Genomic DNA, 26976 nt, shown 5'->3' with positions numbered 1-26976 from the left:
CTGTTTCATGGATAATTTAGTTATGGTTGGAAAAGACTATTTTCAGATGCATATAACAGTTTGAAAATATTAATCGTTGGCTGATATTTTTCATGATTGTTGACATTGGTTTTTGTGGAGAAATTCTAGTAAAAATATAGCTGGCTTTTTTTGTTTTGTTTTTTCAGGCCCCTTGTTGTGCGTGGATAAGTTTGAAATATAAACCTTAAACCATACAGCTGAAACCGTCCCTCAATTTCTCTGTCAATTTGGTTTTGGTTTTATAATTATATTTTCCTCTTTATTAAAATTTCTCTCCTTCTGTTACAATTGGAAAGGCCTACACAAACGGGGAAGAAGACTGGCTGTACAGTGAAACCAGCCATACACTAAGTTTTTTATCAGATGAATAAAGCAAACTGAAAAACGGATTTTTTTTTTCCTCAAGTCTAATTTAGTTATCGTAAGTTTTATTTGTAACAATAGCAGTTATGGAACTTCTGTCTGAATTTTTTTTATTACATGTTTGAAAATTGCATATCAAATATACAGGAAGCTAACATTTCTGGATCCTGATACTGCCCCAGTCTGAGACATTTGAGCCATGTCATGCTTCCTGCATATATGGGAGGCTGTTCAGATTTGTCAGTGAGGCCTTTGGGCGTGACCACACTCCTGCTTTCATGCCAAAGTCTCTGCCTCAGTTTTGAAAATCTACAGGATCTAGAACACAAATATTCTCTTTTTAAACTCTCTAAGACACATGCACCAGTGGCATCAAAGTTAAAGTATATGTCAATATCTGTTGTGAGGGGGTTTTCTTCCCTAGATGGAAAAATAGAAGCCATCCACAGAGGGAACCTTGAAGCTATTTCAGCAGCCCATAAGGGCTTACAGGGCAACCACATGCTGCAGATGACCTACAAATCCTTAACTGCCAGAACCATGGTTGATTCAAGTGGTATGCTAAGTAGAGTGTTCATAGTGAATACATCCATGGGACATCAGGAAGCTGGCAACAAGAGCCATGGAAGCAAATGCAGTGACCTGGCATTGACTCTAGCTTAGTTCCTGAGTAGCAGATAACTATTCAAAGGAAATCCTCTGTGCCTCAAAATTTGCAGGTAGAATTCTGGCTGGTGAGAAGTCCAATGAAGGTCAAGGACGAATACAGCCTTATATAAGGGCATAAGCTCCTTTCATTCCTACTCCCCCCAAAAAATACCAGAAAAGGGATGCCAAGTGGAAGTCCAGATCAGAGAATGGGTTCAATCCCTCTTTCCAATCCAAATATTAATGTATTAACGCAACTAGGATTACTTCCATCCACAAATTGGTTTAGTGACAGGCTGTTCCACTTCTCAGACGTCTAATTTTAATCAGCTTCAGACAGGTGGATACAGGCGATAGTGCAAGATGAATACTTAGTCACTCTGGAACTTTAAGCACCTTCATCATCACCTCTCCATCCTCAAGAAAGAGCAAGCACTTCCAAAGTGGTGTTCCAGATTTTTCTAAGTATGAAAAAGAACTAGAGGAGATCAGGCTCAAGAGAGTGAAAAGGTTGACGAAGAAAACAGTTCAGAATGGAGACTCTAGCTTTTGCTACCATTGGAATCTCTTCGGAGGACTTCATGGGCTCAACAGAACCTTATGTGAATTTTATAGTCAGGCCCTGTTTTCACCAGTTTCTTCATTTTGCCTACAAAAATCACCAATTTTAATAAATAACATTACCTTTCAATCTATCCTCTGCTCCTTTGGTATTCACAAAGCCATTTAGTTACACTAACTTACTGAAGGAGTCCAGGGATTTATCTATATCTATTCATTAAAGGCAGACTCATCATAGCATCGTTTTCAGGGGCCACAGAGGAAATTACATTAAGGATCCTTTCTGTACTTCAAGCATAAGGGTTCCTGGTAAACTTAGCTGTTCTTCAAGAGGATCATCCACCTAGGGAGACCCAAAGAGAACTAGAGTCTTCCTGAAACAGTAGAGATTGAAAAGATCCAGGCACTATTCTGGAAGGTGTTACAGAACTGAAGGTCATCCATCTATTGTCACTTGCATTTATCTTCTGTCTGAGGAGTAATCAGTGTTCAAGAGACATGACCGTACATGACAGAGCTTCAGGGATTCCTCCTGGGGTCTGGAACCATTCCCAATATGAGATGATATAAAGGAAAGAGAAGAGTGACAATCCCACAGTTAATCATTTCCCTGCCATTGCAGGGGCTTTGCGCATGGTATACCTCAGTCCCTCCTATTCTCTGCCTGTAGCACATAGTAGTCTAGTCTCCTGTGGGCTGTAATACTTTGGTCTAATTTTGGTTCTTGGGGTTAGTATGGGGGTGCTGGGTGGGGTTGGAGGCTTGTGATATACATCAGGTCAGATTAGATGATCTAGTGGTTACTTCTGGCCTTAAAATCTATGGTTCCATGGTGATAGAAAAACCCATATGATGGCAGGATCCTCCTTCCACTACCCAGTCCCTGAAATCTTGTCTACTGATACAAGTATTTCAGATTGCGGAGCACACATGGACCATCAAAATACAAAGAGTGGATAAAAAGGTCAGAGGCAGAAAGGTTCCTGAACAACATCTTGAAAGAGATCTAGATAGAGTTAGGCTGGCTCTTTGGCATTTTATTAGTGCTAAGGGAAATAGTATGTCCTAGTTCAGACAAAAAAGGAAACCCCACAACTGTGGCATATATAAATCAGTAGTGGCGTACAAATGTTTCAAGTCTAAATGCTGAAACAATACAGATTTTTTTTCCTGGACAAAAGCTCAGCTGGCCTGCATTAAAATGGTCCATGTAAAGAAGTCACTGAACACATAATCAGACTGGTTAAACTATCTGCAGACAGTCAATATTCTATATGGTCCCTGAATCAGGAAGTATTCTTTCTGATATCCGTAGAGCCAGGTTCAAGTATATACATCCAGGTGAAACTCAGAGGTGTGGCTTTTCTTCACCAGGGAAGCAGACCACAAATTAGCAAGGCCACGCTGACTCTCAGATAGCTAGATTGGTTTCTTTCCTTCTCCCCCTCCTTCTGCCACTAGGAAGAAAGTGATTTATTAGATAAAAGAGGAAACATCTATCTATTCCTTATACGTTCTTTTCAACTGCTAGAAATGGCCCACCTTGATTATCACTACAAAAGGTTCCCCCCGCCCCCGCTCTCCTGCTGGTAATAGCTCACCTTACCTGATCACTCTTGTTACAGTGTGTATGGTAACACCTATTGTTTCATGTTGTCTGTGTATATAAATCTCCCCACTGTATTTTCCACTTCATGCATCCGATGAAATGAGCTGTAGCTCACGAAAGCTTAAGCTCAAATAAATTTATTAGTCTCTAAGGTGCCACAAGTACTCCTTTTCTTTTTGCGGATACAGACTAACACGGCTGCTACTCTGAAATCTATCATTTTTGTCACTGCAAATTGGCCAAGAAGGTATTTAGACCTAGTGGAAAAGTTGCAAAAGTCCCTGCTCTGTCTTTCCATTAGGTAGATGTCTGCTCCTGCATTCTGTTCCAGACTGACCGAGCCTAAAACTTTGGCTTTGAGTAGCAAGAACTGAACAAAATGGGATACTTTTCCAAAGTATACTCTTCTAACCTCATTCAGGCTGTCCTATTCTCTGCCTATGCAAGCTTTTGAACTGAATGCCCGTAAGGATGTTAACATACAAAAATCAGCACCAGGAAATCAGGCATTCCAGCTCTTTTTGGAGTTCTTTGCGGTGGCCTTGACTTCAATCTTAGGCTTCCTTCCACAGTGTCTTATATCTCGGTGTTAAACTAGGCCATAAACTCATGCTCATCTAAATACCTGATGTCATCAAAGTAGCTTATAGTAGTATAACTGTCCAAACCAACCATTAGGTGTATCTTTCTTATCTAGAATTGGCCCAGAGTGGTACAAGTTCTTATGAACCATCCAATGGCCTGAAATGCCCTTTTTTATTTCTTTTCCATGAAAACTTTCTTCTTGGTTGTAACCAGGTTGGCAAGAACAGTCTTGGAAATCTCTGCTTTTAGGAATACACATCTTCTTACTGTATCTTCTGTGATGACAAAGTAGTTATTGGTAATCAAGGTTAACTCATAGGAAATTGTTTTGTCTTCATTTACTTTGAATCTTCGACACCTGAAAGGATAAGTACAGCATATGTCAGAACAGCAATTAAAATATTCCTAAGTGGAACTGATCAGTATAGAAAAACATCATCTTTGTTCATTTCCATTTACCCTAAATGTCTAGCCTTGAATGCATCCAAATACTCTGTGGCTAGGTGGATCAAATAATGTATCACTGAAGCAAATTAAGCCACAGATAGACTGATTCCAGGAGAGAGAGAGGAAAAAAAAAAAAACGTGATTCAACTTATTCCACAATCTCATCCTGGTCAGAAAGAACATCAGCTACCACAGAGGAAATCTGTGAAGCTACCACCTTATCATCCATGGATACTTTTATATATCAGTACAGACAGAAAAGTGTCTCCAAACAATGTTGTCTCAAAATAGATTAATACCATTTTAGGCAAGGGGAAACAAGTTTGCTTCTGTCCTCCTTATGTCTTCCTCTCTCTAATATTTTCTTCCTGCTCACTACATCCCAAATGTCTTGGACTTGGGGAACTTTCAGGATTGAGAATGGAAAGTTTACCAAATTACTGCTTTACTGGGTCTGACCTGTCTCAATGTCCACTTCACTCAAGATGAGTTTTTCAGGTATGTTGATGATGGTCTCTGTGGGTCCATCTGTTTAGTTAACACAGTTGAATTAGGCATTATGGTTGTTTGTTTAATTTAATAAGGATTCAGAGTTTCCATAAAGCACTGGAAGTTCATATCTGGAGTAAAGGCAGAAGGTGCATCGCCAAGCCCTGGTGCCTCATGAGCTACCTCTACTCTCAGATAGATAGATATACGTGTGCATGCGTGTGTGTGTGTGTGTATATAATATGCAATTGTACATATTAATTGAAGCTCTCTTTTGTTTCATGAATTTTCCCAAATACACATGTCAACATTCAAATTAATATCTGTAATGCAGCCAATTTTATATTTAAAAAGCAATAAATGGAATAAACTTAATTCATGCAGTGTTAAAACTGCACTAATCAATGACTTAAGTTATATTCCCCAAATTCTGCCACTACTTACATGTTAAGTTGCAAGTTAAAACTTATGCAGTAATAAGAATATTACACACTTGCAAAAAGGTACAATTACTGTTGTTATAACTTTAGAATCCCTGCATTTTGTGTTTTTTAAAATGTCAATCTTAACGTTACATGAGATTTTTTGCGTTGTTAATTTAAAGTTAATCTTGGGTGATAGTGACATGTAAAGAAACAAAGGTGCGTTATTTTATAAAAAAATGTCCTAGAAACAGTTTCATGCCAAGGAATTTTTAAAGTCTGCTTTCCAGATAATAGTTCCAATGACACCAACCAGCATGTATTCATTTTTAAATGATGGTTTAACTTGGCATAACTAATTTTCTTACATTTGATCCTGAATTCAGATGTCTGAAGAAAAAGATTTTTTTTCCTCTCAGAACAATTCTTGGTAACAAATGACTTCTTAAAGTCCCTGTCCTGTAGTTCTGACAGCTGGTTAGCAGCTTTGCCCTTTTATTTAGAACATAAGTTGCAAATTTTACAACTTCATGGTTTTAGAAGATTTTGAATCTATAATAATTTATGAATAATTCATAATAGGACCTCAGAGGATTTAGGTTACAGCATTTCACAAACTTCATGTTTATAACAGTTAAGGAATCCAAGGTAAGAGAAGTCAGTTTGTAAAATATTACATTTCATAATTTTATTTTTTGTTGTTTCAGAGGTCGTTTGTTTATTATTTCCACTAAGGCAGGATCCCTTGGAATTAATCTGGTGGCTGCTAATAGAGTGATTATCTTTGACGCCTCTTGGAATCCATCCTATGATATTCAGAGTATCTTTAGGGTTTACCGCTTTGGGCAGAACAAACCTGTGTTTGTGTACAGGTTCTTGGCTCAGGTACGTATGATTTGGATGCTTCTCATTCATCCTTTCAGGCTCATATCCTGATGTCTTATCTGTAAAGACGGACCCTTACATCCTTATGGACTCTTTTTGAAGTCTGTGGGGGGCTACACAGGAAGAGGGGTCCACTGGTGTAGATCAGATAGTAGAATTGGGGTTTAAGATTGTCAGACCATTAGAAAAGAAAAAAATTGTGAATATTAAGTCCAGAAGGGTCCAGTAAGATCAGCTAGTCTGACCTACAACATAATACATACCGCAGATTTTCACTCATGATTCCTGCATCAAGTTCACAGCTTCTGGTTGAGCCAGAGCATATCTTTTAGAAAGACGTCCAGTCCTGTTTTAAAGACTCCCAAGTGATGGAGAATCCACCATATCCATAGGTAATTTGTTCCTGTTTTTGTTTAACCTCGCTGTTTAAAAATATGTGCCTTATTTTTAGTCTGAATTTGTCTAGCTCCAGCTTCAAGCCATTGGATCTTGTGCCTTTTTCTGATAGATTCAAGGCCCTCTACTACAAGAATTTTTTCTAATTTAAGTAGTTATAGGTCTTCAATTCATATCTTAATCTTCTAATTATTTATCTTAATAGCTTGAACTTCTTTAGTCTCTTACTGTAAGATAAGGAGTACTTGTGGCACCTTAGAGACTAACCAATTTATTTGAGCATAAGCTTTCGTGAGCTACAGCTCACTTCATCAGATGCAACATGAGCTGTAGCTCACGAAAGCTTATGCTCAAATAAATTGGTTAGTCTCTAAGGTGCCACAAGTACTCCTTTTCTTTTTGCGAATACAGACTAACACGACTGCTACTCTGAATACTGTAAGATAGTTTTTCCAGATCTTAAATCATTCTTGTAGCTTTTATCTGAATCATTTTCAGTGTAACATCCTTTTTAAAATTGTGAACACCAGAACTACACGCGCTATTTTCATTTAATCTATATAGAATGCCAATACTACTCCCTACGTCTGCTCTCTATTCTCCTGCTTATACATTCAAGGATCACATTTTCTTACCCACCATATCACACCAGAACTCATGTTCAGTTGAGCCCAGTCCCATGTCCCCTAAGTTTTTTTTTTTTTAAAAGCTGTCATTGAATGTAACCCATCTGTTTCTTATTTAGTGTGATTTTTGTTTTTGTTTAACTTAAAATAAGGTGAATGATGCAACAGAATTATCAATTTTTTTCATATTCATATTTTAAAAACTACAATTTAGGGAGGTTGTGCAAAAGCTGATTTCTTCAGGGAGCTAAAGAAATTAAAATATATTGATTACTCTAATAAATAGACAGGCACCATTAGTTGCATTGGCAGTTCATATTCCTTTGTGGTGTTTCATTCAGGGACTACATTCATTTTTAAACAATTTAGCAAACTACGGGAGACGTATTGGAGTAAAGTTCTTTATCTTTTTGAACAAACGTTAATGATATGATAGTGTTGTTCTTACCATTGCTGTTTTTCTCAGTGACAGAATAACTTGATCCCATTTGTGTGTTTAGATTTATAAAAACAAATATTTGGGGTTTTTTTAGGGAACAATGGAGGACAAGATATATGATCGTCAAGTTACAAAGCAGTCACTGTCTTTCCGAGTAGTTGACCAGCAGCAGGTTGAGCGTCACTTTACCATGAATGAGCTTACAGAGCTCTATACCTTTGAGCCAGACTTGCTGGATGACCCTAATTCAGAAAAGAAAAAGAAGAGGGATACACCCATGCTGCCAAAGGTAACATAATTCACAAATCTTTCATAAATCTTTAAGCCTGTTCAAGTGGACAGTGCTCTCTTTCTTAGGAGGGAAAGAGTGTTTACTTTTAAAGGGAAACAAATAAGAGGGGACATGATAAAAGTATATAAGATAATGAATGATATAGGGAAGGTAAATGGATCTTCTGTTCCTCCTGACCCTCAACACAAGAACAAGGGGACCTTCAATTCACTTAAAAGGTTGGAAATTCATACCAAAAAAGGGAAGGATTTTTCCCGCAACATGTGATTAAACTGTGGAACTTGTTGCCAGAAGAAGTCATTGAGGCCAAGATTCAAAAAGGGATTGGATATTTACATGGATGTCAGGAATGTTCAGAGTTATCACACTGAATGATGACAAATTTTTAGCGGCTATTAAACCTTGTTCTTCAGGGTTTAAGTCATCGGTGGGCAAACTACAGCCCACGGGCCACATCCAACCTGTGGGACCATTCTGCCCAGCCCCTGAGCTCCTGGCCCGGGAGGCTCACCCCCGGTCCCTCCCTCGCTGTTCCCCTGCCCATGCAGTTATGTTGCTGCCGCGCGGGTTCCTGCCACTCTGAGCGGCATGGTGAGGCGGTGGTGGCGGTGGGGGGGTTGGGTAGGGGGTGCCGGGAGGCAGTCAGGGAGCGGTTAGGGGCGGGCGTTCCTGGGGGGTCAGTCAGGGGACAGGGAGCAGGGGGCGGCTGGATGGGGCGGAGGTTCTGGGACAGTCGGGGAACAGGAGGGGGTTTGATAGGGTGTGGGAGTCCTGGGGGGCCTGTCAGGCGGCGAGGGTGTGGATAGGTTGGGGCAGTCAGGGAGCAGGGGAGGTTGGATAGGGGGTGGGATCCCAGGGGGGGCGGTTTGGGGTGGGGGATCCCAGGAGGGGCAGTCAGGGGACAAGGAGCGGGGGGGTTGGATGGGTCGGGGATTCTGAGGGGGACAGTCTGGGGGCTGGAAGTGGGAGAGGGTGAATAGGGGGCAGGGGCCAGGCTGTTTAGGGGGCACAGCCTTCCCTACCCCGGCCCTCCATATAGTTTTGCGTCCCGGTGTGGCTCTCGGGCCAAAAGGTTTGCCCACCCCTGGTTTAAGTCAATCTATGTCAGTCTTACAGTAACTTCAAGTAGAGAAAGTGTGTTATAGCCATAAATACACAGAGCACTTGTTTTGTTCGTTGTTTTCAAAACAGATTTGAAAATAAGGTAAGTGTAAGATAGCTATTGTTTGTAGTACATTTAAGATCACAGTTAATAAAAATAAATTTAACATTAAATGTAGTCTGATAAAGGTTGATTCCTGAGTAACCAACGTGTTGTGAAATTAAGTCTTTCACTTACTATAACAATCATTTCATACAACTTCACGTTTTCCATGTATAAAATAACCTAAGTAGGTCCTTTATGTAGTAAAGTGATCATATTTCTTTGTTTTATTTGTAAGACTTTTGTAGTTGGCCCCTGGAGAAAATATTTAGGGCTTTTTTAGGTGGGTTTTTTTCAGTTGCAGCTGAATTAGTATTGAATGGTTTCATAATATTGAAGCAAAGTGGACCAAACTTCTGCAGGACCTAAGAACCACCACACAGCCCACCACCAAGTGCAAGACGCATTCTTTTGACTTTGCATTTGCTAATATTAACAAATAAAAAAAGTACTATTTAATTTTTTTTATTCCCATGCAATTCTTGAGGAAAGGAAGGGAGAAAGAAATAAACCACACATGGTAGAAGCTACTCATCTAACTTAATATATTTCTGTTAGGCACTGAGATACTACAGTAATGAAGGCACTCCTGAAAAGAATACAATAGAATAGAAATAATGTCAAAATGATGTAATTTGGTATTAATTTAAATTTGTTGTAAGCAATTAAAGAGCAAATGTTCCAAGCATACATGTAGGGAAAATATAGATATTTCTAAATGACTTGGTTGCTATTGTATTTAATTGATTGTAAACTGTCTGGAGGGGGAGAAAGGCTTTTCTCCTGCTTTATCGTGACCCTGTTTCTTTTTCAATGAAAGATGGCATATTCTCCATTTTAAATAATCTATTTTTAGATTACTAGAATATGATTCATTATTGTTAAACACCAGACTGGTTTTCCTTGAATTGTTAGGCCAGACATTTTTTTAGATGGATTTTTACTAGACCACCTAGAGTGCCATGCAGCTGTCAGAGGGCTTTAGGCGATGTTAGCCCAGTACAGAGCCACTATAGCATGGTCATTTTAAAACACTTGAAAACAAACTTTATTGACTCTATCTAAACCCTTCTTATTATGAGGTTTTTCAATTCAAGCAGCAAGTCATAGATCATTTTCTTAATAGTGGTTTTATTGTAACTTTGTCAGTGAATTAAATTCTCTCGTTATTTAATTTGTTTCTCCAGTTTAGAATTAACATCTGCTTTAAAAGAAAATTATTTATAAAGTTAATATATTACCCTATTTTGATTATTTCATTTACTGTATGTTGATAGCTCCACAAAGAATAGTTGGTGCATCTCAGGATATTTGTATATTCTTAAGAATAGTTCTTCATAATATATCAAAATGCCTCTTCAGTAAAATTTGGACTGGTTTTGGTCTTCATGAAATGATCTGATTATGATTAGTGATTTTGGAATTTTGAGCAAACCATCTTCTGTAGTAATTATACTCTGAAAGTTACGTCTTTTCTAACGTACAATTTTACTAATGCTCACAAGAGTCTATCCAGTTGTGAATATTAAAATACCACTACGGAGTTAAATGTTGGAAATAAATTCCAAAAATATAGATTTGTTTAAATAAAAAGTCTGTGTCATTAGAATGGATATCTTGACAGAGAGACATGAGTGTAGAAAAAAGACACACATACAAGTTGACAAACTGATATAATACTTCAGAACAAATTTGCACACATCAACTAAATTCCTCATCCCACTAAAGTGATGATAGGCAAGTTGTGAAGAGACAGACTGAACAGGAGGTTAGGTTATCCACCTTTACACAACAGGTAAAAATTTCCCATTCAGCATATGGGATGTGGAACTGGAGACGTCTTGTATATCTATTTCAAAGGAAAGTTGTACTGATTTAACTCAGCACAAGACTTTAAACATTCATTTGTTGAAAACGCTTAATTTCAAATATTTGTTTAGGTTTTTTTTATTTATATGTGAGTAGATTGCTCTCAAGAAAGACTGCCCCAGCAAGCAAACAGTTTTCGTCCTCATTCAGGGCTGGTTTTAATATCAGAACAGTTTGTGTCAACATTTAGTTTTAAATATTAAACTTCACACATTAGTTATCTTCCTATCATCCAGATAGAGACAGATGGGCCGGGGGTGAATTCCTGCACATACGCAAGTCCCCCCCTGCTAGAAAAAAGAAAATCTCTGTATATTGTAATTCTGCTTGGCTGTGCCTTGGTTCTCTTTCCAGTCCAGTTGCCAGTTTGGTGTTCTTTTAAGGATGTACACTTCATTATATGCTATGTACAAACTTCTAAGTATTTATAACTTTTCACTTGAGAGGCTATACATTATCAGCTAATTATCTCCTTGTTTTAGCAGCTTCTGGCTTGCACAGAATAATTCCTTGTGTGCTGGTTCCTGTATTCTCACAACACTAACTGAGAATACTGGTGATCTGTTAACGTGTAACGTGTCTGTCCTTTCTCTCCTTTTCTCCCTCCTCCTCAACTAGATTTTTGGGTAGGATAGTTTAAGATCCAGTCATGTGAGGTGCTGAGCTCTCTCAGCTCCTACTGAAGTTGGGAATTAAGGGTGCTCCCTGGAGACACTCATTGCCTTGCACAAATCATGAATCTGTCAAAGGAGGTGTATAATTTTTAATGTATGTTTTCAAACAGCACTGTGTGGTGTAGATCGGCAGTTCTCAGTCAGTGTCCCGGGGTCCCCTGGGGTGCGGCAAGCAGGTTTCAGGGGGTCCGCCAAGCAGGGCCGGTGTTAGATTCACTGGGGCAGAAAGCTCAAGCCCCAGGCCTTAAGCCTTGTCAGCCAGGGCTGAAGACTGAGCAACTTAGGTTTGTGGAACCCCCTGTGACATGGGGCCCCAGGCAAGTGCCCTCCTTGGTACCCCCTAACATGGGCCCTGGCTTTTATACGCAGAAAAATAGTTGTTGTGGCACGGGTGGGCCGTGGAGTTTTTACAGCATGTTTGGGGGCATAAAGAAAGAAAGGTTGAGATCCCCTGGCAGAGATGATACCCACTGTCTCTTTGTATCATGGGTCATTTTATGCTGAAACCTTACAAACCTGTTTTAAAATGTGAAGTTTTGAGGAGTATAAACCATTTTTTTAAAAAAATCAGTTTTTGTGCAAGTCCTTCTTAAAAAGCAACTCGTGTGTATTTCCATGATTTCACAATTGTATATTTTTTCAAGTACAATTAATTTGACACTTATTTCAAAATTAAACATAAAAAAGAAAAATTACTTTGAACATGGAGCCAGACATTTTTCTGTCCACAAATTAGGACAGAATCAAATTCCATCTCCATTAGATTCAGTGGGAGAAACTGGGCAGTTTTGCTACTTTGGATTCTGCAATCATTTTTTCTGTAGCTTTGTTTTATGCCTTAACTTTGTATTTTTTTTTCCCATAATCAGGTGATCTCTTTTCTCCAAACTGGATGCTCCTCCAAAACCAGCTATTTCCTTACACTCCTCTGCTTAATCTTTCTCACAAGTGCCAGGTTCCTTGCCTGCATGTTGCATTATTCTCATAGCTTTCCTCAACCACCACTCTTCTTCCCACCAACGAACAGTCTATATTTTGCTCTTCCAAAATCAGCAGCCACGCCCCCAAAACCCTTGCTGTAGGGTCAGTGAGTAACTGGAAGTAGCTATACATTTACAATGAGTAGAATTTTGGGACTTAGTCAAGCAGCCTAGCACTGGAGAGGGCGAGGAGGATTGGGCTAAGGTGTGCAATGAAAGAAGACTGTTTTTACAGGACCATCAGATATGGGCATGCAAATTACTTGTCATCTCTTGAAAGTCCGGGACACTGTCTGCCTACAAAAATATATATAGTTAAAGAAAACAAAACTACACATAGGAGAAACAATCACTTAAGATTCAAACTGAATTGTTTCCTCTCATTAAAACGGAGAATGATTTTGTTCCTGTCCTATTTTGCCATCACAAGTTGGCAACCTCTTTTGATATTTGTTACTGGTTCTAACATGAGTCAGAATATTCCAACTTCATCAGGTAGGGGATTGTATACATGAAATATTTTTCTTTTTTTTTTTCATTTACTATGGAAAAAATTGAAGATGAATCCCTGGAGTTTTACTTTAATTCTTTTGGCTTCTTTTTAATTCAGTTTGGCTTCAGTTTGCTTTTTTTAGATGTATTTATTTTTTCACTGTAAATTGATTAATTATTTTTGGTTCCATCCTTTCCAGCACTGAGTTATTTTACCTACAAATCCTTGAGTAGTCCAGTAACCATTTTGACTGCTTCTTGATCCATACATTTTGCATATAAATGTCATTGTTGATTGTCTCTTACTTATGGCTGTCTTTTTTGTTTCTTTTGAATTAGACACTTTTTAAAATAAGGTATATCTCAGGCTCTAGGCATCTTTAACATAAAGACAAACATCAACATAAATCTATACAAAGGTAGCGTAGGATGCACCAGCCTTCAATCCTAATAACTATACTTCCTAATTATTGTAATTTCACCAGTTTTCCTTCTAATATCTGATTTTTGGTGTTCTGTGAATTTATTGTTGTTCATGAGAAGCAAGAGGAAGTCTAAGGAAAGGGTTGGCCCATTACTCAATGAGGAGGGGAAAGACAGTAATAGAAAATGCAGCAGTGGCCGGAGTTTTAAATGCCATTTTTGTTTCAGTTTTCACCTAAAAGGTTAGCAGTTATCGGATGACTAACAAACGTCCATGAAAAGGGTTTTGGATCGGAGGCTAAAATAGGGAAAGAGCAAGTTAAGAATTACTTCAACAAGCTAGATGACTTCAAGTCGGCAGGGCCTGATGAAATACATCCTAGAATACTTAAGGAACTGGCTGAAGAGATCTCTCAGGAGTTAGAGCTTTTAGAATGCGTGGAGGAGAGGAGAGAGCCCATCAGCAGAAAAGGACAAATATAGAACCTGTCTATAAAAAGGGAAATAAAGGCAACCCAGGGAATTATAGGCCAGTCAGCTAACTTTGGTACCCAGAAAGATAATGGAGCAGATAATCAAACAATGAATTTGCAAGCACCTAGAGGATAATATAAGTAACAGTCAACATGGATTTGTCAAGAACAAATCATGTCAAACCAACCTAATATCCTTCTTTGACAAGGTAACAAGTCTTGTGGATGGGGGGAGGAAGGGAGTAAATGTGATATTTATCAACTTTATTTCATAAGACTTTTGATACAATCTCACATGACCTTCTCAAGCAAACTAGGGAAATACAGCCTAAACAAACCAACTATAAGATGGATGCACAGCTGATTGGAAAACTGTAATCAGAGTAAATATCAATGGTCCACAGTTAAGCAGGAAGGGCATATTGAGTGAGGTCCTGCAAGGATCTTTCCTGGGTTTGATTCTATTCAGTATCTTCCTCAGTGATTTTGATAATGGCAGAGAGAGTACACTTATAAAATTTGCGGATGATACAAGATGGGAGGAGTTGCAAGTGCTTTGGAGGGCAGGATTAGAATTTAAAATGATTTTGACAAACGGAAGAAATTGTCTGAAATAAATAGGATGAAAATTCCGTAAGGACAAATGCAAAGTGCTGCATTTAGGAAGGAATAATAATTTGCACAAATACAAAATGGGATACGACTGCCTAGGAAGGAGTACTGCAGAAAAGGATCTGGGGGCTATCATGGATCACAAACTATGAGTCAAAAGTACAATACTGTTGCAAAAAAATGAACATCAATTTAGATGATGTAAGTATAGAAATAATTACTGTATATACAGTGGGCTTTGTGTAGATTTCTGTTATGCTGGTGACTAGTTATCTAATCCAGACTGAAGTTTTAGGCACTTCAAAGCGTTTTTAGTTTTGTAGAACAGCAGATTATAAGGTTAGAAGGCACACTGGAGCTATTATCTTTCCTTGGAAGAGATAGTTTAAACAGAACTCTCTCAGTTTACTATATTTTTATTATATTTCAGATGTTATGTTTTGCTTTGCGTTGGGCTTTTCAGCAATGGAGGTGGGTGCTTTAAATAAATTGACTTATGAGTACTATTATAGTGTTTTTAAATAGATTCCCACAAATTTTTACACTGAACTCCCACAGGATTATGTGCTGGGGGAAAGATTTAGCACAGCAGTTCTCAACGGGGGAGGGGGGGTCCACAGCCCCCTGTTGGGCCACAAGCCCTTTTTACAGGGGCCGTGGGGCTGAAGCCGGGAGCCCCAGGGCTGAAGCCCTGAGCCCCAGCATCCCCTGCGGGGCCGAAACCCCAGCTACCTCCACCCTGAGGTACCCCCTGCCTGCACCCTGAGCAGTTTTCAAACTTTTTGAGCTGAGCCCCTCCCCCCTTTGAGTTATAATTTTTGGTTGTGTGCCCCTCCCAACCGAGACAGGCCGGGTGGCCTGCTGAGAAGATGAATCAGGCGATAGAGGTGGTGTTCTCTTCCCGGACCCCACCCAAGCCCCGCTGGGCCCTGCCCCCCAAAATAGAAGTCAAGCTATGCCTTATAGCATGTTGGGTCATGGGGCGGGGGGAGCGCTCGGAAAGAAAAAGGTTGAGAACCCCTGATTTAGCGCATGTTAAAGTCACTGTCAAAATATTTTTCCCCAATTGTTGGCTTGGCTTTTTCATTTTGTAACAGGTATGTTCGAAGTGACAAGTTCAAGCAGTTGTCACTTTACCGCTTATGGCCACTGGCACTAGACTTCCCAAAGAGGTGTTGCAGGAGCAGACCAAAGGCCAGGTGGGGAGAGGTACTGCTTAAGCCTGTGCTCCAACCCAGGGTTGTGAGTTCAATCCTTGACAGGGCCACTTAGGGATCGGGGGCAAAAATTGGGGATTGGTACTGCTTTGTGCAGGGGGTTGGACTAGATGACCTCCCGAGGTCCCTTCCAGCCCTGATATTCTATGAAACAGTGTCCCTAGGAGCATCCAGTAGCGTGTACCCTGTCATTTATTCTTGTGTCATCGTCATGTCCCCAATACCACCAGCAGCACCGCCTATCAGCAAAAGCAAGCAATGCCTTAATGCGGGGGTAGTCAATTATTTTTTGTCAAGATATAGTCAAGGTCCAGACTCCAAAGAAAATAATAAAAAATGATTATAGTAAGTACATCAAAAGATTTTGGGGTCTGTTTGAAAGCATCTGGCAGTCTGGATTTGCCTGTGGTCCACCTATTGACTATTCCTGCCTTAATGCCACAGTATTTATGTTGTTAAATATAGGATTGGCTGAGTTAAGGTCATTTAATGCAGATTGGAAAGTCAGATAAAACTAATAGTTCTGACTGGGTTGGGCATAGTATCTCTTTAGCAGTAGTTTGCAATATGTGAGCATTAGTTGTCTGGGATTTAGCAAGTGTTTGCTTTTTCACTGTAGTCTAAGAAGAGAAAAATTGTGGATTCTTAAAAAGCTGCTAACTCCAGAATAGTAAATTTCTCTGCTCCTTTTCTATCAGTCACTGAATTGGATGAGAAAAGGTCTTTATTTTATGACTCAGTATATAGGTTGTGTGCCCTCCTGGGTTAGTCTTCTTTTAGATGTAATTCTTCTGTTGCATTTAGTTCCATGAAAAGTTGAAAATGACAACTGGGAGAAACATTTTTGAAGTTTGGACACATTTTCCAGCAAATTTTCAGTTCAGCACCAAAATTGCATTTCAGTATCGTTTTAAAAACCTATAAACCATATTGCTAAATGCTTTTTTTAAATTTCAGAGTATACTAATGCAAATCAAACTTTTTTGCTGAATTTCACATAAAATTGAATTAATTAGTTTTTCAGTGTAAAAACATTTAAGAAAATGTAATGGCGGTATCTTACTTAGCTTTCAATCGTCATCGCTTTATTTAATACAAAATAAAGTTTAGACAAAGAAAAGCAAACATACACAGTTGGATGTAATTTAAACCACATTTTGATGACTCTGCTGGCCAAGTGAGTGTGGATTATATTCCAGTATTGTTTTCAGTAATAGTGTTACTATGGAAACTAATGCATATGCACGTATAAGAACCCTCCACACACTTATGTACAGCTACAGTATGTTGAGAAAGCTTTTATTGTGTTAACTTCATTTTGTAATCTCTTCTGGACTTTCACCCACCTCCCTTAAATGTTTTCTGTGTATCCTATTACCACATCCTTTCTCTTCTGCTAAATCCCATTATTTGATTCATGTGCCCTTTAGTCACACGGATATATCGCAGAATTTGCTCCTGAGGGGCTGAAGGAGAATGTGGTGGCTCCCACATGAAGAGGCCAGTTGATAGGACAAGGATGAAACGAAGAGGTTGACTTTTTAAAAAAAGATGTTAACTGCTTTAATACTCAAAATTATGGTTTGTTTTTTGCTTGTGTAGCAGTATAAAGTGTAGAAGCAGATAGTTGTCACTTGTGATTAAGGAATTGGACTGAGATTCAGGATATCTGGGTTCGCTTCCTGGTTCTGCCACAGGCTCCCTGTGTGACCTTGGCTACAAGTCACTTTTTCTCTGTGGATCAATTCCATACCTTCTACTTGTATTTGTTTCCCTTTCTCCCATCTTAGGTCTATATAGACTGTGAGCTCTTCAGAGCAGGAACACAATCTGAACTTTGTGGTCCAAACAGGAGCGGGATCTAGCAATCTTATGGGCCTTGTTTCTGTTGATCCTTAGAGGCATTGCTTTCATTTCAACATCATCATCTGGGTGCCCATGGAGAAGGAAATGTTGACTCAGTAAAAATGAAGACTGCTAAACCTTTAACTTTAGTTTAAGATACAAGCAGCTTTGTTCCAACCATTCTTTTCCCCTCCATTTGTTTTTATTTCATTTTTTAATTGAGATAACATGATCTCATTACGTGACATCTGTATTCCTATCAAGGACAAGGCACCTAAATACGTTAGTTACTGCCACGTTCTCTTTTATTTGCTTAATTAATAAATTAGGGTTTTTTAGGTTAGTGACTGACTTTTGAAAAATAGTAATGGTTTTTAACACAGCTCCATAGGACCTTTAATATTCAGGACTTTGAATAAAACAATTTGCAACTGAGGTCATTTAAATATTTTAGTTATTATAAACGTGTAAAAGTATTAGTATAGTATAGAATGTGAGTGTCCAAAGCATGGCCTGTTGGCCAAATCCAGCACATGGAACCCAGACATGTGACGTTTTAATATAGAGATGTGGAGACTACATATCCCAACACATGCATTTTGCCGTTTTGAAAAAGGTGGCCCCTTCCAGGGGCTATTGGTGGTATAGTTGTGAAACTGTTCCTGGAGTTTCAGGTTGAAACGTGCAATTTGGACTCAAAACTTTCCAACTCATAAAATCCAACAGGGAGGTTCTACCTCATCACCGAAGGAGATTATCATTACCTCCCGTCAGGGGCAGGGTGCAAGCATCTCTTAAAGAAGCAATTATTTTGCACATTTCATTCTATTTAGGTTCTATACTGCATCAGTCATTGTGGAATCTGGGTATACTGTAGTGGTGCACGAAGTGATTTGACTATCTGTTGCATGAGGTTGTTTCTCCATTACCTTTCCCATCAGGAAAACTACATTTGTTTTTTTTTTTTAATTTCTTCTAGTTTTGTTTATATATGAAGTGCTTTGAGCTCTATTGTGAAAGTCAGGTCAAAGAAATATGACTTGCACATGCTCAGCAAAAATATACTGTAGCACTATTACAGATAAAAATATTTAATAAGTGACCTTCATTTCATGGTACTTTTTCATTTAAACAGGATACAATTCTGGCAGAATTGCTTCAGATCCACAAAGAACATATAGTGGGCTATCATGAGCATGATTCCCTCCTAGACCATAAAGAGGAGGAAGAATTGACCGAAGAGGAAAGGAAGGCAGCTTGGGCAGAATATGAAGCTGAAAAGAAGGTAAAGATGCCTGCCCTAACGTAAAGTGGGTGTCATGTGTGTAAAAAATAACCATCAGTTTAAAAAAAAAATTATAATTGTTCTGTAAGCATAATGAATCTTTGTAGAAATAGCTCTATTACAGGCTTGGAAATGGGCTTCTGAATAATATTATGTAAAATGGTCATTTTAAATATCACCTCTATAAAAGCTAAACAGACTATGAAAAATGAAAAGATAGATGCTGTTTTGGTGGTGGACTTTTGTATGTATTTGCTTCAAGATATTTTTACTTAGTGTTTGTTACTTTTTTTTATTAATAATTAGCTTTGTAGTTTTCACATTTCATATTATACATCCAGCTGACATTCTTTAGTATACTTCATTCTGAAAATGTATGGAAAATCTCTACCTTTTGAGATTTTTTTAATGGAAAAATGGGCATCTCATTTCAAAACAAGCCCTCCGCCTCTCCCCCAACCCCAGAAAATATAATCCAGTTGAGGCATAAGTAAATACTGGAAGTGGCTTGAGAGTTTGCAGTTCATTCATTCCCAAAGTCCTAGATTCTTAAACTAGAGACAGTTCTTTTGTTTGCTTTGTTTTTTAATTATAACCCAGGAATTACTAGATCAAAAAGAAGTGGGAGAAGGAAATTGAGTGCATAACAAGGATTTTATAAACTGTCAGAAAGGGAGATACCCACTGATGGTAACGTAATTACTTTGGTTTGAATTATGAACAGAAAGACAGAAAGTTTTAGTGGGAATGGTCATTGCAATAAGTAGAACGAACTTTCTAGTGTTTAAGACAATAAAAATCTTTGTTCTTAAAATATGCTTATAAATCTGTGACTTAGTTCAAAAGTCTTGAAAATAATTACATTTCACTTAACTCAGTGGGAGAACAGAGAAAACTGAAACTAGCCTCCATTATCATACTGTACAAGGAGAATAAGAACTTAAGTATTGGTTTGTTTGGTGTAAATAGGAGTATTGTTGCTAGAGTACTCCTCTAAAGGATGTAAAGGCAGCAGAAGTGAAAAATGCCTGAAAGATGTTGCACCTGGGTGATCAGATCTGATGATTAAGATATTTTCTCTTTTGAATTCACAAAGTGGGAAATATGGAAAGTTGCTGAAGATTTTAAGTGGGCATCTGACTCAGGGAGAATTTCAGGAGTTTGCAGATATGAAGAGTAGTTGGAGATTTTTGGTAGCAATGTAATTTCTCTGAGGGAACCAAAGTACTGTGTGAGATATGACACTAAAACATCTGGATGGCTCCAAGTGGATAAGTTTAACAGTCATCTATATGAAGTTGTGTAGGGCCAGAAATGGACCATGAACTCATGTCTTGAACGGTTTCTTGTTTCTGTCATCTGTTTTTAATTTTTTTTTTTTAATGTCTTGTCCTGAGGACAAAAGTTCTCACGAAAGAACACCATACCCAATCTGGATGGGGGAGTATGATCAGAGGAAAATGTCCTGTGAGTCCCGTCCCCCCTCAAAAGGGATTAAAACCCCTTAATTTACTATATTTCATGTGTCTTCCAAACTTACTTATGAACAGGACCTAGAACAAAATTACCCAAGAAACCCTTTCATTCATGCCTGGGCAGCTGGAAAGGCTTCTGAATAATTCTTTTCCTGTTACAAGTGTCTTTTTACAGTTTTATCATCTTGTATAGTGCATAATAGCTCTTGACATTTATTTTAAAAACATATAAAGTAGTACCATTTCCAGTAGACAAAACAACCTGCCTGAAGGATACAAGAACATCATGCATGAGTACAACCCTGCGTGGTGTGCAACTCCTCTCTGGGAGCTTGCAAGCTGCTTGTACACACTAGCATGACCAGGGACAGTTGCCAGTGACTCTAGTGCCCACCCCAGTGGGTGGGGCGGGGAGATACTGCCATGCTGGAGGAACTGCCAGCGGCCCGACATGCTGCTACTTTTGCTCGTGTGGTTCCTGGTAGAGCCCTTCAGCTTTGCGGATACCAATTTATATCCGCGGTTCTAAATTTTGTATCGTGCAGGGCTCTATGCATGGGGGTTAGAATCTAAGGACTGGAATGATCAAGCAATTGAAAATCTGTTTTCTCTATTTCGTTTGAAATGTGAAGCCCTGCAAAATTTAGATTTTTTGGAAGATTGTTGAGTAATTCCTACCAAAATTTTGAGAATTCTATGTTCGTTGGTATTTAATAGGAATTCTGCAGTAAAAAGACCTTTTTTCAATTTTAAAAAATTAGGCTATATGTGAATTACAGTATATGAGAATCCTTAACAAACACAGGATGGTTTATGGCAAAGCTGAAAGTGCTATTAATACACCTAGCTAGTTACCAACTCCTAATGTTACTAATTAATGCACATTGCCACTATTCTTAATATTTAAATCATACCCTTCCTAAAACAGAGCAACAGTTTATATACATATAGAGTCTGAAAGAAGCATCCTCAGAGTTGTCCAACTTCATTATATAAATACCAGATTTTGAAATCTGAGAGAAAGTTAACCACTTCAGATCAGACTCTGATTAAGAGAAAAAGAATAATACCTATTCAGGATTGATTCTGTGATATCCAAGATAAAATTATATAGGGTTGATTTATGGAGACCTAGTTGTTGCAAAGGCATAGCTTTATACCTGCCTGGCATAGCTGCTTTTTTAACAGTCCGAAAGGAAAGGGTTTACTGTATTGGTGTCTGTAATTCAAATTTATTTACAGAAAAAGTATTCATCTTTGCTTTTTGCAGAGGGTGGGATTATTTGTTCTTATAAGGAACATTGGTGGTTACACTACGCCTATTTAGGCATTGGTGTCCCTACATTTTGGAAATACAGGTTTGCCAGAATATCCTAATGGCTTTGTGCAATCTGACATGCCTCTCAGTTGCTTTGTGGTATAATTTGTTTGAATATTTTGGGGAATTATTTTTCTGCTTCAATAACTTTTGTGATCTAACTGGTGTTTTTGACTTTTATTTCAACAATGGACTTGTGTATTTGAGAATTATTCCTTGCAAGAGGTCTTGTATTTCTTTCTTCCAATGAATAAAACTCTGCATACTGCATTTCTATCAAGTCAGGCTAACCCTGTTCAGCTAGTTTTTCTGTATTTGATTAATTCATTTTTGAAGTCCTTGCTCTGTTGTTGATGTATCTGTAATGGTGTCTGGCTACACAAATGTGTACTACTGTATCCATATCGCACTACTTCAGCATGTGCTTAAAAATCAGTTATCATATAAACCTTAAACAATGTATTTTGTCAGATTATATACATATCACATACACACTTTTACATTAGTGTAGTATGTATCACTAGACAAATTGAAGACATTGTTAGGATTTTCTTCTCTTACTATGTTTATACCAAATAATTATAGATGAACTAGACTCAAATCTCAAGACACATACTGAGGCTTCTCTAAGTAGTTGGAAACTTAATCATTTTGATTCCACGCTTTGGAAAGAATTTTCAATACACTCAGATGGTTCCACTTCTAAGGGTTAAAACTTTATAAGATCTTTGATTTCTCTTGTAGGGTGTGTTTTGTTTGTGTGTGTGTTCAGTTCTTTCCTAGAATTGACAGCAGTGGCATGCTATAGCACTTAGGAATATTCATAGTCGCTAAACCTAAGTACAATTTTTGTTTTTAAGGGTCTGACCATGCGCTTCAACATGCCAGCTGGGACTAATATGCCCCCTATCAATTTCAACTCTCAAACTCCATATATTCCGTTCAATTTGGGAGCATTGTCGGCAATGAGTAACCAACAGCTAGAGGTAGGTAGTGAAATCCAAATGGCACAGTGTATCCACAATGCTTTGAGCATGTCTCAGATATTCAAATTAAGTTACAAATCAGTAATTACTGAAATTTTTTTAACGTCCTGATAAGTAATACCTTCTAGTTGAATGTAACATTTTTTAAAAGTAGGTTTGTGATATGTCTCTTTAGTTGAAATCTATTAACTTGTGTGTGCATATTGAAATGTTTATAGCAACAGTGTATTCTGATTATAGGAAGCTGATCACTGTAGCATTTGTATAATATTAGGAATGTACTAGTATAATTTAAAACAAGAAGTAATGTTGAACACAGTCATAGTGAGTATGAATGTGACAATTGTAATAATTTTACAATGCCAACTGCAAAAAGTTTGTTAGGTGCAAAATTCGTCACTTAGGTCTAACACAGTTTTGATCTTCTAAAAAGCACTGAGTGAGCAATTGTTTTCAGTTGACTTATTTGTATTTTCTGTTCATTTACTTACCTCCAAAGTCTAATTGTGTGTGAATTTATTTCCATCATATTACCCAACTCTGTGTGTTCACTTGTGTAAAAAAGTTTCAAATATAGTTACATAAATTGGAGATGGAGAAAAGCATTTCTAAATGTGTGGACAACTTAATCTCTTGCTTTGCACCTATCCTTTATAATTCATTGTCTGCTGTTCTCTCAGGACCTCATTAATCAAGGAAGAGAAAAAGTTGTGGAAGCAACCAACAGTGTAACTGCAGTGAGAATTCAGCCCCTTGAAGATATAATTTCAACTATAGTAAGTAAAATAGATATTATTCCACATTTGGTCAGGAGCTGGAAAAATGTTAAGAAGCAGTGTCAAGCAAAGAAGTGACTACAGATTATAAACAGTCATCCAGTTAATTGTCATATTATTTCTTCTTCATTAATAAAGCAGTATTTTTAATTAGTGCTGATTTCTGTTACCACAATTTGTAATAACAGCTAATTAATGATGTAGTTGGGTAATAGCACCTGTGTGCATAGTAGAATCTTATAGTGCCAACAATTTGGTCCATAGCTCCATGTCAGTATTTCCCAGACAGTGAAAATGCTGGCTTCCTGCAAATGAGACTGATTGGCTCAGCTGAGTATTTTTTCCCCCTGTTTTCTTCTCCATACATTTTCCCCTTTTAAAAGAAAATTTTTATTGGCAATATAAAGATCTAATAACTTCTGGTTATAGTTATAAAACTGTACTTCCCCAGAATATTTACTGGAAACTGGGCGGTCAGTCAATGCCAACTATATTAATCCAGCTCTGAAAAAATTGCGAGAACTTGATTGCCCTTACTTTTCTATCAGGGTGACTAATAAAATGTATTTTTTTTCCTTTTCAGTGGAAGGAAAATCTGACCCTGACAGAGACCCAAGTGCAGGCCTTGGCCCTAAGCAGACAGGCAAGCCAGGAGCTTGATGTTAAGCGCCGAGAAGCCATCTACAATGATGTCTTGACAAAACAACAGATGGTAAGAATTCTGAATGCCTTTTAGATAGTTATGTTTGTTTGGATTGGGATGCATGAGTGATACCAACCTGAACTAGCACATGATATTAAAGATGTTTTTGTAGAATGCCAGCTTCTTATCAATCCCTTGGGCCCAGTAATTACCAACAGTGTGTTTTGCTCCTCCACACCAGAAAGTGCTGAGTCATACAATGTTTTGGACTAGCATTGCTCATTTAGGGAGATGTTGTGTAAAGTAGATTGCAAATTCCATCTCCTGAATTCTGCTATTAATTCATGTATTTGAAGTGCTTGAAGACTAAGTGGCTTAAGGAAAACCAAATACTAAAGTGGTAATAGGCATGTAGCATACAGTGACCTTTACACAAGACCCAGTCTCCTTAAAGATGTTAACTTTCTAATCATATATAGGAACTTGCATCTCTTCAGGATAGTTCTGTTTACAGCAGTTTAGTTCCATGGGAAAACAAATCAACAGCACTCCTGCGTGCATTAAATCTTCCTTAAAACAAGTCAGAAACCAAAATAATCCATGCCAATGCTCTTTCTGAAACCTTTCTCATCACCCTTTCCTGGTGTGTTCCTTTACCATTCACAGGCTTTGTATTGGAAAGTTCTAACTCCTGGCACTAAGGAATTATTTTATGCAGAATGCACATAACTTAAAACCACGTAACTCATTAGGACTTTCTAAGTAATCTTGAGAAATCTGAAACTTTCCCAGTAGGTGCTAGTCCAACTGGAAGTATTTTCTCCTTTGGTGTTTGTCACTAAATGTTTATTTGCCCATCAACTTGGAGGATTTTCAAAGGGATGTTAAATAGTACCTGACAACAAATGCTGTAACTAATACAGGGGAGTAATTTCACAGTAGAGTGCATATCACCATGGCAACTAACATAAATGCTGCCTGCAATACAATAGGCAAGTCATTAGGAGACCTTAGTCCTACGTGGTGTTACTAACTGGTTTCTACTGTAATCCGCTTGTGAATGCCATCACGTTAGTGATGGGGATAACAATGATGTTTTTTTCTTCAGCCATGGTACCCCTAACAAATTGATTTTTAACTCTAAACTTGATATTTGCTGCAGTAAGACAGGTCATGCACTTGTAACAGCTCCACTTTCCCTCCACACAGTTAATCAGTTGTGTTCAGCGGATACTCATGAACAGAAGACTACAGCAGCAGTACAATCAGCAGCAGCAGCAGCAAATGTCTTATCAGCAAGCAGCAATGAGTCATCTCATGATGCCAAAGCCTCCAAATTTAATCATGAACCCTTCCACCTACCAGCAGATAGATATGAGAGGAATGTATCAGGCAGTTTCTGGTGGTCTGCAGCCACCGCCATTGCAGCGTGCCCCACCCCCAATGAGAGGCAAAAATCCAGGACCTTCCCAAGGGAAATAAATGTGATTTTGCACTAAACGGATTGTTAAAATCAGAGAGAACTTTTTTATTTTTTTAGGAATCAATGGCTTAACAGAACTCAACTGCATAAATAGTTTGGATCCCTTAAATGCCATGTTCCATATTAGCGTTTCAACTGTGTTTAAATAGGATGTAACATTTTTCCCTCTCATGTCAGTGATGTTGCCTAGAATCTTCTTACATGTGTTGAATACAGGAGATATCAAATTGTTTTCAGTGAAAACAAGCCCTTCCATAATAGTAGCAGCTCCACAGGTTTACTGTCTAAAGTCCTATGCTTGTTTTTAGTAGCCATAAAACCATCATCAAACATGAGAAACTTAGGTAAGAATACAGATCTGTATGTTTCAGTATTCCATATATAAAATGTACACAGCTGAGTTCTTGATTAGAGTTGATTCCTCAAATTATGGAATACTTTTATACCTACCCATTTCTTGAAATTAGTGAGTGTGATAAGACAGAGAAAAATGATATTGTTTCCTTTTGACTGAAGTCTGGACTCGTGCTATATCATCTGTGCAGAATAAAACATAGGAACTGAAAATTCTCTTGAGACAAAATTGAGTGCAATATTCTTAAATACTACGGCTCTAAAACGTTGTCATGCAGTTATATAGAAACCGTGTATACAGCCTTAAATCATGACTTGAGAAGAGAATTTTTTCTTCTCCAGTCTTCTGCCACTTGTTATTTTCAGTTTTATGTGATGGAATAACTGGTAGATTTAAATTTACAGCTTTGTATCCTTCACACATTATTTCACTGTTCGCTGACTCTGATACAAAGCACATTTCTGTTAACTCCTTGATGCTGGTGCTAGTGTCTCTTCCCTTTGCTGGCAATGGGAGAGGGACCAAAAAAATCAAATTACTGGTATTTTGGAGGTTAAGATAGTGGTGGTTCTTAGGGTCACTCCCTGTTTTATAAACAACATCACAATGGCAGAACCATTGCCAACTTTGAATTCATACACTGAATGTGCTTTAACAATTTCCAGTTCTGCCAGAATTGTGAAATAATTCTCCTTGTATAGATAAGGATCTCTGCCTACCATGTTCTTCTCCCTACCCCTTCTTTCATTTTTGTAAGAATATAAGTTAGTCCAAAAAGACCTTGATTCTTTGATTTTTTTTTTTTTAATTTTTTTTTTTTTTTTAATAATCTAGACCAAGGTACATTTCTGATTGGTTACATGTCATTAATACCTACGTTCCCAACATTTTAATGGGATAGTAACACATTTTCTGTGCTTATGATGATCCAGTTACACACACACACACGACTTTTCTTTGCATATAGTTTGGCTGATACTATTTTTAAAGGAAAACGTTTTTAGAATGTGAGAGACAAATTAAATGACAGGAATATTTGAGGTGATACTGTATCAGGTATTGAAAACAGAATTTTTGAGAAAC

At 38.0% G+C, this 26976-nt stretch overlaps 1 protein-coding gene across 3 annotated transcripts in view; it reads left to right on the top strand.

Moving 5' to 3' along the window:
* ATRX (ATRX chromatin remodeler) overlaps positions 1-26722 on the top strand; it is a 132029-nt gene extending 105307 nt beyond the window's left edge. For all 3 annotated transcript variants that reach the window (XM_074962447.1, XM_074962446.1, XM_074962448.1), the window contains 7 exons: positions 5853-6030; positions 7586-7780; positions 18708-18857; positions 22511-22636; positions 23317-23412; positions 23996-24124; positions 25265-26722. In XM_074962447.1, coding sequence (XP_074818548.1) covers positions 5853-6030; positions 7586-7780; positions 18708-18857; positions 22511-22636; positions 23317-23412; positions 23996-24124; positions 25265-25537 — 1147 coding nt within the window. In that variant the 3' untranslated portion in view covers positions 25538-26722. The remainder of the gene's footprint in view (positions 1-5852; positions 6031-7585; positions 7781-18707; positions 18858-22510; positions 22637-23316; positions 23413-23995; positions 24125-25264) is intronic.
* The last annotated feature ends 254 nt before the right edge of the window (positions 26723-26976 follow it).

This window comes from Natator depressus, chromosome 9, assembly GCF_965152275.1.
Source record: "Natator depressus isolate rNatDep1 chromosome 9, rNatDep2.hap1, whole genome shotgun sequence".
Lineage (NCBI taxonomy): Eukaryota > Metazoa > Chordata > Testudines > Cheloniidae > Natator > Natator depressus.
Note: the sequence above shows the minus strand (reverse complement) of the source record. Positions and strands in the feature narration are given on the sequence as shown.